The 20,254-nt window shown below is 42.0% G+C and overlaps 1 protein-coding gene across 1 annotated transcript in view; it reads right to left on the bottom strand.

Moving 5' to 3' along the window:
- Nucleotides 1-20,254, bottom strand: part of ACAP1 (ArfGAP with coiled-coil, ankyrin repeat and PH domains 1) — a 1,330,515-nt gene that overhangs the window by 53,404 nt on the left and 1,256,857 nt on the right. The window contains exon 22 of the mRNA XM_044077032.1: nt 6,191-6,240. Coding sequence (XP_043932967.1) covers nt 6,191-6,240 — 50 coding nt within the window. The remainder of the gene's footprint in view (nt 1-6,190; nt 6,241-20,254) is intronic.

A 20,254-nucleotide genomic window follows, 5' to 3' on the forward strand; every position in this document is an offset into this window, starting at 1 on the left:
AGGTGCTTAGGAACTCAAGAGGATACCCTCCCAGGGGCTTTTGTTAAAGAGTTCTAGGTAGGGAGAATGCAGTTACATTTCCATTTGGAGGAGGTGTAAAGCTGAGTTTTGAAGTTGTTTGTGTTTGACATTGTCCTTGGTGTGGAAGGGAGAGAGTTCCATTTCTTACCTAAGGAGAAGGTTGTCCAGCAGGATGTTTAGGTTTGTGGACAATAATTAAGTTTTGGTGTTCAGATCTGAGAGTTCTATTTGAAGTGTATGGGGGAAGGATGTTTGTTAGAGTGGGGCATTTGGTTGGATTAAATATTAGTCTATGTGCTGTAGTGAGCTGGAGGAAGTCCAGGTAATTTGTGAATTCTAACCAGTTGAGGGATTGGGGGGTAATACAGTGATGAGTGGAATGTTTGGTTTTGGTAGAAAATTTCGAAATCTTGTTATAACAGTTTTCAAGTTTGGAAGAGGATAGGTTAGTTAGTAGCGGGGCGCCATACAGAAGGGAGGGAAGGAGGTAAGAGGAGACCAGAGTGTGCCTGGTAGAAGTAGAGAGGAAGTGGTTGTTCCTGTATAGCATTACCTAGTTTTTGGTGTTTTTTTTTAATATTTTGCTGAATATGGATGTTGAACTTGAGGTGTTCGTCTATAGTTACACCGAGTAGTTTGGCAAAGGGAACAACTTTGATTGGAGAGTTGCTTTGGCTAAGGACTTGGAAGGAATTTTTATCAAAAGAGAAAGATTTTGAGGGTGTGAATAATAGTATTTTAGATTTGCTAGCATTGAGATAAAGGTGATTTTGGAGCATCCAGATCTCAGTATTTGAGAAGGCAGTCTGAGTTTTAGATAGGTGTTCAGGGAGGTTAGAGGCAGAACAGACACTTTTAGAGTCATCTGCATATTGGATGACTTTGGCATTAGGAATAGCAGAGTGAAAGTTATTGATAAAGATATTAAACAGCATTGGTCTGAGGATGGACCCCTGTGGTACTCCAGTAGGTGTGGATAAGAATGGTGAGGTGCCTTTTTTCCAATTCACAGCCTGAGATCTATCTGACAGATAGCTTGAGAACCAGGAAAGAGCGTTTTGGGAGAGATTTAGGTTTGAGAGGTGACTTAGAAGGTGCTAATGGGAAACAGTATTGAATGCTTTAGAGAGATCTAGGAGCACGATGGATACCAAGTTCCCAGAATCTCGGGCTTGATTGACCAGTTTCTAAGAATGAGAGTAGAGCTGTTACGGTGCTATGTCCTGGTCAGAAGCCATGTTGGATAGGGGTAAGAAGTTGATTTACACTTTGTTTTCTAGGAGCCAAATTATAGCCATGTCCTAAGCTAAGTAGACAACTTAATTGGTTAAGGATAAGACAGAATAGCAGTGGTGACAAATAGTCACCCTGGAATATCCCCCTTTGGATTTTTATCCCTAGAATAATAATTTGTCCTTTATCATGGCTTAATTGCAAAGTGGTCTGCCACTGTTTCATGGTCACTGTAATTTAGCTGGTAAGTGTAAGATGTATCAAACATTTTTAGGCACTCTTTTCTCTATGAATATGGGATACTATCAAATGCTTTTTTTGTAGTCAATCCACGCCATACTTAGATTCTTCCCCTTTTTACAGTTCTCCACTATGACTTTAACAACAAACGATCCTTTGTTCCATATGATTTTCTTTATTGCCCTTTTTTTCTATTTCCATAATTTAGTTTTCTTCTAAAAGACTACAAACTTTGTCCGCATCAATTCCAGTGTATAGTTTATGTGTCGTCAGAAGGCAAGTTAATGGTCTATAATTTTTAGGGTAGCTCGCAGGTTCAATCTTAAGTAGGAGCATTGTTTTTTCATGTTGTTAGCCAGGCTGGTGTCTGTTCAGGGTGCGCATATAAACAGTTCTTACTCATGGCTAAATGTTCGTGCAAAGATGTTAATACTTTTAACCACAAGTTAGATACCCAGGTACTACATCTGGGCCTGGGGTTTTCTTAACTTTGTTTCAATCTCTCTGGTTATTTCATCCCATTTCATATCCTGTACCTTTAAACATCTTATTATTTCTTTTACTTCTTCTATCCATTTAGTATCTTTGTTATGTTCCACTGGATCTTCATAAACACTTCTCCAAAATGTATCTCTTTTTTTTTGGTGGCCTTTCAATTCCTTTTACCTTGTTTCCTAATTATCTATAAATTTTTTTTGGGTCATCAATAAATTGCTTATTTTATACTTTTCCTTTAAATTTATCTGCATATCTTCTAAGTTTTTCTGCCTGTGCTGAGATTTTTAGTTTATTTGTGGTAGTGCATGATATATCCTGATCTGTTCTAACACTGTGCATTGCTTTTATCACATCTATCTAAGTATTTTTGTTGATCTGTTCCCTCTTCTATACGCTTCTAACAGTGACACTTCTTGTCTTAACTACTATATAGTTTTCTCTGTTCTTCCATGATGGTATACAGTTTCTCCCCTTCCTTTCCCTCACTACCCTGTGTTCTTGTGGTAGAACTTTATCAGTCATTAATTTAGCTGCACAGTAATATATCCTGTTTACTTCTGTTATATCACATGGATCTCTACTGACAGTCCTAATTACTATGTTCGTTTTATCAGACTTCTGACTTTTTGGGTTTTATTGACCTTCTACAGTCTATTTCTTTTATTGATCTTAATATGTCTATCTCTATTAAACAAGCAACTCTTCTCTTAGTTCATTTTCATCTAAACCGAGGGCACATTTTTTTGTTTTATTTCCTGCAGGCATTCTATGGAAAGTTCTATAGCATCTTCCTGTGGCACATTCTCTTCTATATCATCCTGTCATATGGGAACTCACTGAACTATCACACCACAACATTGACTGCGTCAGAATTTCCAGTTTCCTGTTCTCTCCCTTGCTGTACAGCTTCAAGTGTACATTTATACTGGTTTTCTGTGGAAGGCTCCAAAATATCATCTGGCACCTGACCAATTGCTTCTCGTTCCACTAGCTTCTCCTTAATTTGGAAGTCCACTGCTCTATCCTGTTGTGGTGCTTTCCGAATTAGATTTTTTACACTGACGCCTTCATTTCACAGGTAGTCCACAACCCCAGTTTCTATTTCTTTAACCTCTCCAATATTAATCTCCTTTTCTACTTTTCCTCTTTGTCTTCTTATTTTTTGTATTCTAAAGTTTTCCATGTCTGGATTCCTTCACCAGTATTTCTCTTCAGATATCTTTGGTGCTGCTCTTTTTATATTGATTAGTTTTGCTTTCTCCTTTAGACAGATATTACACCATATTAAACTTCTACTTTACTGATCTTCTTTTCTACATTCCCTCTTTGTGATATTTTTTATTGTAAAATTTTCCATATCTGGATGCCTTTTCCTGTATTACTCTTTGAATATTTTTGGGGCTGCTTTCTTTATATTGATTTATTTGGCATTCACCTTTGCATAAATATTGCACCATATCAAATCGCTCTCTCTCCCATGTCCACATTTCTTTTTTATACTTTTAAAAAAAATTCTGTTTATATTTTCACACTTCCTCAGATTCTTTTTCCAAACAGATCAAAGTTTCTTGGTCTGTATAGTGTTTTTCACAAATCTGTTGTATTAATGAACACAATTTTTTATTTAAGGCTTCTGACAGTTTTTCTTGTGGAAATATATTTCTTTCCAATAATTTTTCTCAATCTTTTTGCATATCTTGCGTATGGAATTTCTGGACTTTTTGCATAATAGTAACAATACATAATTTCTTTCTTATCCTCAATAGTCCAGTCTATTGTCTTTATGGCTCTTCTTTGGCCTATCAGTTTTTGTGATTTCTGTGGAATCCTATTTCTTTCTACAACAGGGGACCATCCTCCCCCTGGGCCTGGCCCTATTTTAGGAATGTTTCTGTATTTTGAGGATTTTACATTGCCATTTTTTTCAGTCCTGGCACCAGTGTGCCTACCATGACTGGGCATTTTTTTTGTCCAGGGTCTTGCGCAACCAGCTATCTTTTTTAATATTTGACATACTTCTGTCCATGATACAAGATAAATAGTCTATATATATCAGTGCCGTCTTGGAGAGATTTTGTGAAAAACAGGGTCCACCTCCTGAAGGTACACACCAAGATTTGAGGGTGAATTCAATTTCAGCAATACTACTCTCCTTTGCTTGCTGACTTATCTCGCCTTTCGGACCACTCTATTACCTGTTGTATGTCCACAGAGTAAAGGTTCTTGAAAGGAATTAGAAGCCTATCACCCAGACTGTGAGGATCAATGTGTTTAGGTTCAGGCAAATGAAACAGCCCTTTTGTTGTGTGAGCAAGGCCATCCTTGGGGTAACTTATAATGACTATCTTTGGATAGATGAAAAAGAATGGAGGACAAGTGTTGTCCGAGTTAAAAAACAGTTTTTATTCTCTTTTGGAATCTTCAGAAGGAAATTTGGGATGAGTGGAAAGGGTGAGAAGGCTTACAAGCATTACTCTTTCAAGACAGCCATCTTTCAAGATTCTTTGCATTGAGCTTCTTAGGAGCAGGTGGTTGGATTCAGGAGCTACAGATGTAGACAAAAAGGTATCCCCCCAGAACTTCTAGAACACTTGGAATAGAACAGGGTTTTGGTACCTCCATATGCATAAGGTCATAATACTTTTTTTTGAGTATCAGACATTTGCTTACCTTTACAGTTATAATATTCTATAATTTTATAAACAGTATTGCCAAAAGTTAAGTTCTCCATGAGAGGAATCATAAGAGATAATGTCATCCACTTCAGATCCATAGCCAACAGGAGGGTGAATTTGAGATGTATAGTTCAGACCCTGTGACTGAAAAAAGTCTGTCTTCAGAAGAAGACTCCCTTTTTCTTTTCTGAGGTAAAGAAACAGGAGAAGTAAATTGCGGGGGCTGCAAAGCCACTAAGAGAAATTGAATCACTCCTGCTGTGAGACCCTAGGTGAAGGAGCTGGAGTAGCTGGAGAGTAGATACATTTGGTCTTTTGTCTACTTTTCTTAGCAGTCTCAAAGGACACAGAATGAGGAGGAGCAGACCATAGACGTACCTCCATTAGGATCTCTGGGATGTTTTCTCAGACAAGAATATGAGGGATTTCCTCAGTTCGCTTAGAAAGGATCAGTCTTAGTTCTCCCTTCATGGCCACACTGGCCATCTAGTCTGTCATTTTGGACTTGCTGAAACCCTGTGGCATGTCAGCCCCCTTAGGGGTCATGACAGCAGGAGCAGGTATGGTAGCAGGATGGTCTGAGGGCTGATCAAGTACCTCAGCAGATACATCTGATTCTAACAGACTAAAAGACGCAGACTTATCGAGTAACTTGGTCTCTTCCTTTAACTTTTTAGTTTTCTTCTCAGGCAAATGGTGGCTGATGACTCAAATGACATCCTAACACTAGCCAGTGCTTGAACATGTTTATTTTCATTGTAGAGTTTCAAAGAAAGTAGACAACTACAAGTAGCCTAGGATATGAATGACTGGCAGATGGAACACTCTTTGTAATTATGTTCAGGGTTTAAGAAAATAAAGACCCTTAGAATGTTTACCTTACAACAGTTCTGTCTAATACAGTCACACTCCCCTTTTGTTAGCTGACATGAAAGGTAGAATATTTCTCATAAACGTAAAAGGAAGAGAGAAAGGATGCGCAATATAGCACTTAGCTGCCCAGAAATGCTGCAGCTGTAACAAACCATAAGGCTGACAGACCGTGATGCAGGCAAACTCTTCATTCACAGACTGGCAGCAAGAAAATTGTGAGGATTGTTGTGCCTGTACATCCCTTAAGTACCTACACATAGTTTCATGCATAGGAGGAAGGTCAGACATCCAGCACAAGAGAAATGTGCCTAAGTCTTTGTAGAGTGGCCAGACAGACAGTATCCTTGGCAGGATACATTCCATAAGTCAATAATACTAGAACACTGGTCTAATGAAGAACGTGATGTTTTTAGCTAGGGCTATTTTTCTTAAACCTGCTTCTGAGGTACATCAAGTACTAGACAAACATACATACATATAGTTCACATATTACAATTCTAGATCTAGTAACTTGACTAATGTACTACACAGATGTATTTGGTGTACTACATGGATATAACTGCTCATTCTGCCCATGTACTGCACAAACACTTAATCACATTTGGTCTATTATTAGCTGGAGCTTAGTTTAAAAGCAAAAGGAATCTGACCTGACTGTCCCATAGCGACTTCAGCTTCCCTCATCTTTGCCAAGCGTAACCTGAAAAATAAAGGAAAAAAATAACATTAAAAGGGTAATGCTCTGAGTAAGCCAGCATTTCATGATTATGTTACACATTAATTGGTTAAACTGAATTGAAAACTAAAGAGACTAGTCCTTTAACAGGAAAATAACAGTGCAAGTGTATGCGTGCTTTCATTTATTCATTTATTTGTGAAGTTGCATGGGCTGGTATAGTACACTTTTCAGGAATAACCCAGATCAACTGGAAAATACAACTACAAAGAAAAAAGATAACAAAGAAAGCATTTACAAAAGATATATCATAATCATACAACATAGGTTTGCATATGACATTAGAACAAAGTGAATGTCAGTAGTGACTATTTCCAAAAGTTTATTGTTTGCAGAAAGAGAAATTATATTACAGATGAAATGAGAACTTATGTGTCAACAGCAGTGAGTAGGTGTGCTATAAGCATACTTTATAACGAGCAAGATTATCTTATCCTGAATCCCTAAAGCACGTACATTTAAACTATTTTTTTATGTTGAAAGAAAAAGATGCCACGGCCGGACTGTTTGTTGTTATTTTAGGACAGTCTGCAGTTTGTACAATAGTTGGTTCATTAGGAAGATAAGATCTCTGCAGAAGGCAGGTTTAATAAGTGTATCTAATTTACTTCTTGCTTCTGAAAATTACATAGGATTTGCTTGGCACTGTTTGGCTGGCTCCAGTAACAAATATTTGATTGTTAAAGTTCAGCCAAGAAGCAAAAAACAGTAACATCAGAAGCACCAAACTACATAAATATATCATTATATAAAAATGTATTTGACATAAGTATGGGTGTTGACAGTGGTAGCATTTTTTTTGCAGATATTGCTAAACTATATGGAACAGAAGAGGATGCAGGAAAACATATTCCAAACAATATAAAAGAGTTAAAGGAAAAGGCTGCATTGATAGCAGTTAAGAGTTAGGGTTGGAAATGTAAAGTATTTTGTATGGGATGCAATAATCCTGACATTAGTTAATCAGCTGGAGATGTATTAAAACATGCAGCAAGAAAAGGATCTAGGGATGGTTGATTTCAGAAATGAATCACAGGGCACACATTTAAAATGCTGTATCCAAGGCAAGTAATATGTTAGGACTGAACTCTAACCGTGAACCAAGAAACAGAAATGTTGCACTGCCACTCTACAAACCTTTGGTGAGAACATAGCTTAAGAACTATGTCCCTAAAGAGAAAGAAATCACATTGTTTGAGGAGTCTAGAGCATGGTTACTGGCATGTTAGTGAATAAGAAAAGAACTGTGGAGGAGGATACTCAAAACTTTATTTTATGTATTTCATATTTCCTTGAACTAGTAAGAAAGAAAAGAGAAGACACATTGGTTCATAGGCTGATACTAGGCTATCGGCCTTAGGGCCTATACAAGCCTAGCCATAACAATTCCCCGGCTATTTTATCCCAGGAATTTTACTTCCCTGGACCCCTGTCTAGTAGGCCGACTGACGTGATCCCTGGGGTGAATTTCCTATCTCCCATCAAGTCGTCAAGGTTCCTTCTGAAGAGGGCCAAAGAGGTGCTCTACTTGACATGTATGGGCAGTCTATTCCAGAGAATGGGGAGTCTCTGGGACAGGAATCTATCCCTCCAGCATGTTTTGTTTATTGTGATGACCAGGTTTAGATCCCCAGAGCGTATGGCTCTGAGGGATTGGGATTTCTTTAAGTGTAGCATGTCCAACAGCTCTGGGTTTGACATGGCCTTGTATGTTAAGCAGAGATTGCCGCTGAGTAGACGATATGTGAAAGACTAGAGCTGGAATTTTTTTTAGACGGTCAGCATAGGGCATCTGGTTTAGGCCTGTGATTCTTTTAGTGAGGTATTTCTGCGGCCTTTCCAACTGCTGCAGATGTCTTGTGAGGTACATACAAAATAGGGCATTATACTCTATAATGGGTCTAATGAGGGATGAGTACAGTGGCACAATGACCTTCTTTTTCCTGGATGAAAAGCCCTTAGTAATGAGATGTGCCACACAGAAGGATTTCCAGACTGTTGTGGCGATGTGGTTATCGAAGGTTAGACCACTGTCCACCTGTGTCCCTAAGTCCTTATCACACTTTCTGTGGTTGGTGTACTGCCACTTATGTGGTAATTCATGGGCACATGGTTTTTCCCAAAGGGGATAACTATACATTTCTTGGCATTGAGCTTGAGCCCATGGCTCTGGCACCAAGCATCCGTCTCTGTAAGGCCCTTCTGTAGGATATCCAGATTATTTGGGGATTCAATAATGGCTCCCAGTTTGCAGTCATCTGCAAATTTTGTTAGCCAGAGTCCCTTGGTGGTGGCCTGTACTTCGGAGAAGTAGATGCCAAACAAGAGCGGTCCTAGGACTGAACCCTGAGGTACTCCACTTGTCTCAAGCTGGATTTGGAGTTGGTTACTTTTACAGTGTGGGTTCTGTCAGTAAGCCAGCTTGCGATCCATTGAGTGACGTAGGGATTAATGCCCAGCTTAGTAAGTTTATCTATGATTCCAGAGTGGGGGATGGTGTCAAAGGCCTTGGCAAGGTCCAGATAGGCTGTGTGGACCATCTTACCCTCATCTACAGCTCTGGAGACTGATTCAAAAAAGTCAATCAGGTTGAGGAGACAACACTGGCCCTTCACGAAACCAAAATGGGTGGGGTCCAGTGTTTGAAGGTTGCCAATGTCTTTGTTTATAAGTTCCATGATAATGCGTTCCATGCCTTTGCAGATCAGGCTCATTAGTCTGATGGGACAACAGTTCTCAGGGTCCAAGGTGGACCCCCCTTTGTGGAGTGGGATAACTGTAGCTGTGCACCACTCATTGGGCACGAAACCTGAGGTGAGGCTATGATTAAATGTGACACTTAGGTGAGGTGCCAGTTCATTTTGTAGTTCATGTACTACACAGCCCGGGATGTCATCTGGTCCCATGGATGCTGTATTCTTAGCTTTGGAGAGTGCATTTTTTACCTGTGTGGCTGTGGTTACCAGCATTTGGCAATCTTTTGGTATTGAGATGGGCCCTTTAGTGGGTGACAGGGGTGTGAAATTGGTACTGAATCGATCTGGTAGGATATTGGCAATATCCATGGGATCAGTATATTTAGTGCCATTCTGTTGTAATACAGAGCATATCTGAGTATTGCCATTTAGATTCTTGACATAACTATAGAATGCCTTGTGGTTGTCCTTAGAATCTTTGGCAATTTTATTTTCATAGCTAACTTTTGAGAATTTTATGAAGGATCTCAGCTTCTTACTGAGGCTGGTAAAGGAGTTTTTTGTATCCTGGGATTTTCCGTTTTTCTGTAAAAGTTTCTTCATTCTGTTGTATAACTTGTTTATGGCAGGGGACCACCAGATTGGCTTCCTTTTTTTGGAGGAGAGCATCTTGGTTCTATTTGGAATGGCACGATTTATGCACGAGTGGATAGGCTCGTACAGTGCCTTAAGTGTAGGATTCGGCAGTCGAACTTTCCGTTCCCGTTTGCATGGGTGTCATGAGGTTTGTCACTTCTGACTTGAGTAGCATGAAGTTGGCTTTGGTGAAGTTTTTTATGGAAGTTTCCCTACTAGGGGGGTGGGGGTGGGATATGGACATCAAGGGTGATTAGCTTATAGTCAGACCTGACCAACGAGGGGGTGACCGCTGGTGTAGAGCATCGATCTCCCATGTTGGTAATGACCAGGTCAAGGATATTTGAGACCCTGGTGGGACTATGGATTAGTTGATCCAGGGCATTGGAATTTATGAATTCCAAGAACCATTGGGCAAAGGTGTTGGTACCAGAGTAGTTTTCCCAATTAATGGCAGAATAGTTGAAATTACCCAGTATTAGGGTGTTAGGTTGTATCTTAATAATTTTCCAGTATGTTTAGAAAGGTGTAGTGAGAATCTTGGGGTATGGTGGGGGATCTGTATCTAGCTACAATATGGATTGCAGTCTTACCAAGTGTTAGTTGCACCTGTAATATTTTAGACACATTGTGTTGGGGAACTAAAATGGAGGTGCGAATATCCTTGGTGAATATGGACACTCCACCACCTTTAATGTTTCAGTCCTGGTCTGGTGGCCGAAAAGTGTGGTAAGAGTTGTAGCCTGGTATTGCAGGGGTGGTCTCTGGAGCCTTGAACTAGGTATCGGTTACTGCACAGATATCGATGTTCTCCATTTTTAGGAGTGCCTCGCAAGAGTGCATTTTGAGGTTTAGACTTCTAGCACTGAGTAGCATAACCTTCAGATTTTGCGTGTTTTTATCTGTTACGGTGGTAGTTTTGTCATTTGAGTTTTGCCAAAAAAAGGCACTATGGGGGAGGTAAGAGCCTTAGCCAGTAACCTGAATCCCAGGGGGCGACAGGTGTAGACCATCTCTGGCAAAGCATCATGGTTTGTTGATCATGTCGTCCCAGGCAGACAGACACTGGATCCCCTTTGAATGACTCCAGAAACTTAGCCAATTGTTGAAGTCAGTCATTTTATCTTCATACTGTGGTATAATTCTGGGAAAAGGCAGGATGCTACTCAGGGGTAGGGTCATACCTGCCTCAGCCACATGATCCAAGAGCTCTTCCATGTCTCTTTTCATGTAGTCCAGGGAGGTACGTCTCAAGTCATTCACACCAACATGGACAATGACAGAGTCATATTTGTACTTGTTGTGGAGTGACCTGAGTGCATGCATTATGTGGCGGATCCTGGCTCCTGACAGGCAGCTGACGGTAATTTTCTCCTTGTCCAGCCAGCTGAGTGGGACATCAGTGTGCCTGACTATGCAGTCATCTATGACTAAGGTGCTGGGTACGTTGTCTTGCCTTAGGGGCTGTTGTTGGGTGGCACACTGGTGTTTTGACCTATGTGTTACTTTGGTTGTGATTGGTGTTTGTTTGCATATCAGCTTTGGAGGTCCTTGTTGCTTGGGCAGGTTAATGTTAAGGGCCTCCGCATATGTGGGTTTAGTGTTTCCATGTGAGGGTGTTTGTGATGTGAGTTTTGAAGGTCTATGTGTTGCTTGCGGTATAGTGCAAGTGTTAACCTTCTCCTCTTGACTGTCTAGCACAATCTTGGGATTTGCTTCTAGTTTGGCTATGTAAATGCATCTCTCGCAGGTTGCAGTGTTGGGTGGTAGGAGGAGAGTTGTCTGTGTACAAGAGGCAATTGCTGCATTGCCCCAATATGCCGAGATTCACCAAGTGGACTGGAGAAATCATCAAAAGCTAACCCTTGGACATGCCTGGTTCGGTATTTCTTTTTTAGAGTATAAGAGCTGTTTTCCCTTACCTTGGCAAGGTACTTTGCAATTACAGGCTGTTTAGTGCCTATGATTACTTTCTCCTTATATACAAGGAGAGTTGAGTGCTTTTATCAGTTTAAGGCTTCCTAGTGCTTTCCTGGAGGTCAGGAGTGGCCTTAGGTCAACTGGTGCCCTAGGCAAAAGGGCTCCACGGCTACCCCTCATACCACCCAGTGCCCCCATCCTGGTCTAGCTATACCAAATAAATACTGGAAAAGTGCCCCTGCTAGAGTGGCGCCCTAGGCAGCTGCCTAGTTGGCCTATGCCTAAGGCCAGCTATGCTGCAGGTTATAGATCAAGTGCTAGTCACATGGATTCAGATTTTAGTACTACTACTGAGAAACCAGCTATTTCTAAGGGAAAATTTGAAGAGCAGACTTTCTAGCACTGGGAATAGTTTAACCTTAACCCCAAGGTGCTGCGCAATGTGCAAAATCACACAAACATGCGTTTTTAAGCCAGAAAGTTGAAAGGGATATAAATCAGCCCCAAATGGCCAATAAAATTACACTTTCAGAGCTGAAAACCACTCGTCTAGCATTAGATAGACTGTACAATGCTCACTACTCTCACTAGTAAGCAGTAGGTGGGTAGATGGCAAATTAAGAGATCATTAAAAATGGGATCAGTTTATACATGAAAGGTAGCTGTGGGAGAAGGGGAGATAAATTTAAGGCATGCATTTTAATTTAGATTACAAAACTTTCTCTAACTGGAGAGGGTTTTTGTGCCCAGCTGGACCTTCCTGGTCAACAAATGTAAAATAAGCAAATAAATAAAACATAACTATAATTTTCCAGTTTATTATTTAAATGGAACATATGCAGCCTGGAAACATAGCAAACTAAAACTAGTCATATTCATAAAAGTGAACATTGGATAAATGATGCTCAAAGAAATATTGTACAGAAGTGGTAACCAAGGTTTATTAGTTGGCACACTATGGCTGCGGTGGTGGTGCTGTGGTAGCGTTGTCGCCTCACAGTAAGACGTCCTGTTCGATTCTCAGCTAAAGCGTCTTCTATGCGTGAATGGGCATACCTTCATTGAAGGTTGTGCATCAGGCCTGGCAAGTCGGTACATAAAAATCTACTGCCAATCATTAGCGGATCGGAGTTCCGCTGTGGCGACCCCTAACCGGGAAAAGCCAAAAGATACAACTCACTATGGAAAAACTAGGTAGGCTTTAATATCTTTTAAACTGGCATTCTTTGATGTTATATAACAATACAAGCATTTCTCTCTCTTTATATATATACATATATATATATATATATATATATATATATATATATATAAAACTATAAGTCTATTTGACAAAGAGTCTCACTAACTATCAAAATTGCGAGGACAACAAATGCAAGTCCTAACAATTTGAAAGTCTGTTTATTAAATATCTTTTATTCATGAGGGATGCACCCCCTGTACCACCCTTGTGGGGGCTTTACTCCTTACATGCCCTAAGTACATTCTTATCACTTCTGTGTTGACTGCAATGAGAGTATCATTAAACACTGATGGATTGCTCACTGGCATTCATTCCAGTGAAAAAACATATCAATGAGCCATACCATGAAATTTATCAAAAATAAAGCAAAATAGTTTTTTTTTTGTAGTGGGGCAAGGCCCCCATATATCTCAATGTATCTCAATAAACTAACTCTAAGAGCACACGACCGCTGGGGAAACAAGAAATACCTCTACCAATTGTTCATCAGTCTCGCTCTTTACACTGCAGACCTTTTGATGAATTGGAATCAGCTAAACAAAGCAGCTAACACCCATTTCAATGAAACGAATGCAACTCAACAGACAACATGCCTCCCACTGCACCTTGAGGTAAGGGCAAAAAAAGATGATTTTTAAAAACTGTGAACCTTCCTAATTTTAGGAAACTCGTATAAATCTTAATATAAGCACAGATGTGGAAGCTGATGCAAGCAAAGGTTGTTGCACATTAGTGTGAAATGATCCTTGTAAATGCTTTACTTAAAAATGCCATACCTGGGAACATTGCTCTTTTCCCTGACATGCAGTGATTTTAGGGTTGATTAAAATAAAGTAGGAACAACAAGGTATCTTCTGCATGGAGGTTTAGAGGGGCAATGTTCCAAGAGGAAAGACTTAATTTTGTTTTTTGACTTTCAGCAAAGTAAACTTTTGGCTAATTATGTCCATTGAATTAGAACGTAAAGAAGGATGTTTAGTGGTAGAACTATGAACAAAAACTACTTTAGTGTAGAAGGCAAAGTTAATTTCAAACAATCAAAAGAAGTAAATAGAACATTAGGGGAATAATATCCCTTCCTTTGTATCTCTGCACTCATCTAGTCTTTCTACATATTCCCTAAGCCACACTTGCCCACATAACCATGAAGAGGCATGCCCAGATACAGGTCACAGCTAATTAATAAAAAAGAGAGATAAAAAGGCTGAAGAAACCTTGCTTTCATGTAAAACTCCTTGCCATTTCAGAGGCAGATGCAGACTTAAGTAAAACTGCACACTAGTATATATGTTACAGCACTTACAGGAAGCTGTAGAGTGTGCATTATTACACTTCCTCTCTTGTAATGATGTACTTTTTGTGAGGGGCTGATGTTGCTCGCTGTTTAGTTGGCTGAGTAAGTGTAGGCCAGGGGTATTGAAAGGATATACAAAGGATGGAAGAAGGGGAACTGCAGGTTTGTGGGTTTAAACCCTTGTGTTCATATCCCTTCTTAAAAGGATTAAGGCAACACACAGAGAATTGCTACAGTTTTCCCAATAACTTTTCTCCTTTCAAGCAGAAGTGAAAAGTCTACATTATACACCCTGTGTGGTCTGAGGTATGTAATGGCAGTGAGAAAATTATGCCTTTAGTACTATGCATGTTATCAGGAACTCTTCTGCTACAGAACACCTTTTTGTGCAAACTACCCATACAGAGTAGCACACAGCTTAGTAGAGCAAGATGTGTCTTGTTCAGAGAAATACTGCATTTTATGACAAATTCCAAAAGTGTGTCACTCCAGAATCAATCACTGACATAAGCACACAGGAATTCCGAGTCTGAGTGGTGAGTCCATCTTGGGGGATGGAAGGTGATAATATCTCGCATCTGCAGTGCTGTATGACAAAAGTACAGTTGTGTACACTTACCATAAATGTAGATGTTCGAGTGTCTTCACTGTTGCAGTCATCACATTTGGGTTATCCCTGCCAGGGTAGCCCTCGGCCAGCCTGAATACCAGAGACTTAGTATTTCTGCATCTGTTGCTGTCACTTGAAGACTGACATCAGGTCATCAGTGATATAAAGGAAGACAGCCGATGCCACTACATCAGTTTTTCTTGCCCTAACCAGTCAGGAACCCCCAAAATAGGAGGCCAGGCTCTGGTGGCAGAACCCATTGTAAGGAAAGGAGAACAACAAGGAAGAAAGGTAACAAAAAGAAAAAGGAGGAAGGAGGGAGGGAAACCAGGACTGCAACAGTGAATACACTTGAACATCTACATTTATGGTAAGTGTACACAACTATACTATGTTCTTTGTGTGTAACTGTTGCAGTCATCACATTTGGGTAGATTCCCAAAGCTGAGGAAATGGGTGGAGGCAGTCAAGGAAGCTAGGGGCTGGCTAGCATGCCCTGCAACACTGCATAGACACAACCTGCCCTGGATTTGGAAAACAAAGGCAGGTGGTAATGTTTGGTAAAGATGTGAACAGATGTCCAGGTGGCAGCCCCCAGGATGTCCCTGGTTGGGTCTCCTCTGAGGAAAGCTGCAGAGGTGGAGGCTGCTCTGGTGGAGTGTGTCCTGACCCCCTTGGGGGGAGGCTTGCCATGCTGTTTGTAGCAGAAATGGATGCAGTGTGCTATCCATTTGGAAATGGTTTGCTTGGAGATGGCTTTGCCCTCTGCCCCTGAAGCAATGCTAACCAGCAGTTGATTAGATTTTCTGAAGGGTTTAGTCCTTTCCAGATAGTATCTGAGCTGTCTGTGCACATCTAGAGAGTGCAGAATCCTTTCCCCCTTGTTTTGAGAGTTAGGAAAGAGGGTGGGCAAATGGATGGATTGGTTGAAAGCCACATTGGGCATGAAGGATGGATTATTTCTGAGGGATACCCTGTCTAAGATGATGAAGGGTTCCATTGCCATGAATGCTTGCAGCTCAGAGACTCTCCTGGCGGAAGTGATGGCCAGGAGGAAGGCTGTCTTCCAGGAGAGAAATTTTAGCTCTGCAAAAGAAGCTATTTCAAAAGGATGCAGGGTGAGCTTTTCCAAGACAAAGTTACAGTCCCAAGCTGGTGTTGGTGCCCTTCTGGGAGGCCTCAAGTTGTTAGCCCCTCTGAGGAACTGCTTGATCAGAGGGTGTAAAAAAAGAGGCTGCTCAGTGGGAAAATGAGCTGAAATAGCAGAGGCATGAATTTTTATAGAGGAGAAAGAGAGACCACTGTGTAGTAGAGAAGCTAAGTAATTCAGGATGAGAGGGATGGAGGGCTGTGCCGTATTGGCCCCCTTAGCCTGGATCCAGGTGCAGAACCGTTTCCATTTATCTGCATAAGACTTTCTGGTACTAGGGTATCTGGCTTCTTGGATAACATCCAGAACCTGTTTACTGAGGATGGCAGATTGGTCATGGGTCAGGATATAAGCCAAGCTGCCAAATTGAGTGTCTGCAATTGGGGATACATGAATTCCCCTTCCCTCTGGGTTAGGATGTTGGGAATCTGAGGAAGATTCCATGGGGGCAGTGAAGACAGGCTGTGCAGCAAGAGGTACCAGTGCTGTCTGGGCCAGTCTGGAGCTATGAGAATGGCCCTTGGTTTTTCCTCCCTTATTTTGATCAGTACATTGGAAATGAGAGGTAGGTGAGGAAAGGCAGAGGCCAAGAGGTTTACCCAGGGGAAGGACAGGGTATCCACTTTCCATGCCATGCAGTGATGCTCCCTGGTGCAGAATTTGCTGTGCTGATGGTTGGTGTGAGAGGCAAAGATTTCAACCTCCGGGGTTTCCTATTTCTGAGTTATTGGTAAGAAGGTGTTTCTGTTGAGCTGCCACTCATGGGAGTCCAAAAGATATCTGTTTAATTTGTCTGCCAGGGAGTTGAGAGAGCCTGGCAGGTATTGTGCTAACAGGTGTAGTTGCATGGAAGAGGCTGTAAATCAAAGGGTCATGGGTATCCTGCACAGCGGGTAGGAGTGAGTCCCTCCCTGCTTGTTGATGTACCACATCACTGTGGTGTTGTCTGTCCTGATCAGGGGAACTCCTGGAGAGAGTAGGGGTGAGAGAGTAGGGGTTAGAAAGCTATCAAGGCCTACTACACAGCCATCATCTCTTTTTGACTGATGTGCAGGGGGAGTTGCTGGGGGTCCCATTGGCCCTGTATGCACCTGCTGTCCAGGTGTGCATCCCAAGCACAGTCTGATGCATTTGTTGTGAGGGTCTGGGTGGCAGGGTGTGGGGAGAAGGGCAGTCCCTTGTTGTGGAAGCAGGATGTTGCCCACCAAAGATATTCCTTCCACAGGCAAGAAATAATAGGTAAAAGAGTTGCCAGATCTTGAGAGTGTTGACACCAAAGGCTCTTTGGGTACCTTTGAGTTTCCTCATATGCAGTCTGGCATATGGAATAAGGAGTATGTAAGATGCCATGAACCCCAGGGCTTGCAGGATTTCCCATGCAGAAAGATGGGGTCTGGTGGCCAGTTGAGAGAAGTAAGCTGATAGGGAACTTTGTTTCTCTGGTGTTAGGCATGCAATCTGGGTTGCTGTGTCCAGACTTGCTCCCAGGAAGATTATCCTTTTGGTTTGTACCTGTTTGGATTTCTTTTTGCTGATTGGGTACCCTAAGGAGGTTAGTAGGTCCTTTACAAAGGACAGGTCTTTGAGCAGCTTTTCCTGGCTGTCTGCCTGAATAAGGCAATCATCTAAGTAGGAGCAAATTTGAATATTTCTTTGTCTGCAAAAAGCATTGGCCAGAGCCAGGCATTTTGTGAAAACTCTGGGAGCAGTAGATAAGCCAAAGGGAAGCACAGTGAACTGAAAGTGTTGAGATCCTTCCCTGAAGCAAAGATATTTTCTGCAGGACTCCCTGATGGGAATGTGGAGGTAGGCCTCTTTTAGGTCCAGGGTGGTTAGCCAAGCGTCCTTGGAGAGAATGGATAGCAGCTGCTGGAGGGTGAGCATTTTGAATTTTGGGATCATCAGGAAGGTGTTTAGAATGGATAGATCATGCCAGGTGCCCTCTTTTCTGGGTACCAGAAAAAGTCTGGAGTAGAAGCCTTGGCCTATCTGCTCTGCATGAAAGTGTTCTACTACTCCCAAGGAGAGCAGGGTATGGATTTTCTTTTGAGCCTCTACCCACTGATGTGGTGGTAGATATGGGAACTCTTTTGGGGTTGGAAGGGTGTGGAAGGAGAATTTGTACGCCTGAGACACATTGTTCAGAACCCATTGGTCCTTGGTAATGGGGGCCCAGGTGCTTGAGTGAAAGGAGAGTTTTCCTCCTAGGGGTATGTGATGGTGGGCAGAGGTCGGGAGGGGTGAGTCATTGTGTGTTTTTACCATAAGGGGGTGGCTCAGAACTCCCTGGTTTTGAAGGGGAGGCAGTCTACTGCTTATATTTCTGCAACCCCTGGGACTGCTGTTTTGGTCTGCTTCAATGGGGCCTAGGCTGACCCTGTTTACTACGTGCAGGAAAGGACCATTGCTTGGAAGTAAAATGCCTGCTGAACCTAGGGGGGCTGTACCTGTAAGAAATCTTTAACAGTCTGCATAGATTTTGCTTTTTCTTCCATCTTTTTAACACCTCTTCTGCTTTAGTACCAAATACGTTATCTGTGAAAGAGTGCATCCAACAATTTTGATTTGACATGGTCTGGCAGGGGTTGTTTCTTAAGCCATGCATGTCTTCTGACAGAACCATTGACTGCTGCCCTGCAAGAAACTTCTAGGGTGTCAAAACTGCAGTGCAAAGTGTGCTTAGTTACTTGACCGGCAGAGTGCATTAACTCCTGTAAATCTTAAGATTCTGCCCATGTAGGAAAGGAGGAAATTTTTTATTTAAGGAGTTCCAAGGTATGTTGCTGATATTTAAGCACATGGAACTGACAATTTAGTGTCCTGCTAGCAAGAGTAGCTGAGGTGTATACTTTTTTACCCCATCTGTCCAGAGCTCTGGAATCCCTGTCTGGGGGGGGATTCTTAGCTGAAGTAGCTTTAACCCCTTTTGGGCCTTGAGTAATGACCTCAGGGTCCGCTGTTGGGTTTTTAAAAAGATATTTGTGAGAGTCAGGGACTCTGTAGTACTTGTCTGGTTTTCTGGGAGCAGGAGGGAGGGTGTCTGGAGTCAAGCTGGATTCAAGGAAGGCATCAATCCACCACATCTAGGACTGGGGGGATGGATAAGGGCCTGTGCTGTGGAAGGTCCAGGAACTCTCTGAGTCTCTTTTTAGACTGTGGGTAGTCTTGACTCTCCCATTTGAAATGCTCCCTTAAAGTATGCAGGGTTTCCCCAAAGGAAAAATCCTCTGGGGGAGAGGCTGAAGGAATAGATTCCTCTGCATCAGAAGCCTCATATGCAGAGAGGGACTGCATGTCTTCATAGTCAGATGCATCGGATTCATCTGACTCTTGTTCAGACAAAACTACTGGAGACAGATCTCTTTTCCTTTTTGAGGGAGTGGCTTGGCTCCCCCTAATCAGCATGATAAGGTCTTCTGCCATTTTAAGCATTTGTGACTGAGGCAAGGAGGCAGGTGCCAGAGAATGGCTGGTAGTCAGTTTCTTGGGGGTAGTTCGACCCCTGGGCATAAGAACTTGGTTTTAGAAAGAACGGTAGCCGTGAAAGAAGGTGTTGATTTATGTCTGGATTCGGTGTTGTGAAGGACTTCCTCGGAAGCCTGTGCCTGCACAGTAACTCTGGACCCATCCAAGGTATAGACGACCATAGATGTAGAAGAGTTCTGCAGCATACTGGACTCCGAAAGGGTCTCAGTAGCTGCCTGCAAATTAAATGAAGTGGGCATCAGGGGCTGCGGAAGCACCTCATTAAATTCCAGAGGACTGATGACCAGCTTGGTGGTAGCATCGTCAGAAGGTTTGGTCCTGTGTGGTCTGTCTCTGTCTTTATCTTTACATTTTTTTGGAAGATCTACTGTCGGATGGCTTACGGCAGCCATATCAGAATTCAAGGACTGTAATCGGAAATATCTGGCTACAATATGGGCCAGACGACGAATAGTTCTGGCATTAAACAAAGCACAGAACTGACGAGGGACATCGTGGTCTGGGCCTAGACAAGTGACGCAGTAAGAGTGGAAGTCCTGGTGTGGTATTTGCTTTCCACAGGCGAGAAAATTATTAACTTTTTCTGACATCGGTTAGTGCGAGAAAAAAGGATTCCCAATGGGGTACTTAGCTTTCGAAGACTTCATCTTCAATTCGGAAATAAAACTCAGGTAGTGGCCGACCATCACTCATGCAAACTGCTTCGGGCTCAAAGGCAAGAAATATTGATGTAATGGCATTGGTTGCCTTCCTTTATACCACTGATGACCTGGCATCAGTCTTCACGTGACAGCAACAAATGCAGAAATACTAAGTCTCTGGTATTCAGGCTGGCCGAGGGGCTACCTTGGCAGGGATAACCCAAATGTGATGACTGCAACAGTGAAACACAAAGAACATCAACTGGACACAGAAAGCACAAGTCTGTAAGGGAGTGCATAAA

Source organism: Protopterus annectens, chromosome 7.part0 (assembly GCF_019279795.1).
Source record: "Protopterus annectens isolate FY-2018-M chromosome 7.part0, PAN1.0, whole genome shotgun sequence".
NCBI lineage: Eukaryota > Metazoa > Chordata > Ceratodontiformes > Protopteridae > Protopterus > Protopterus annectens.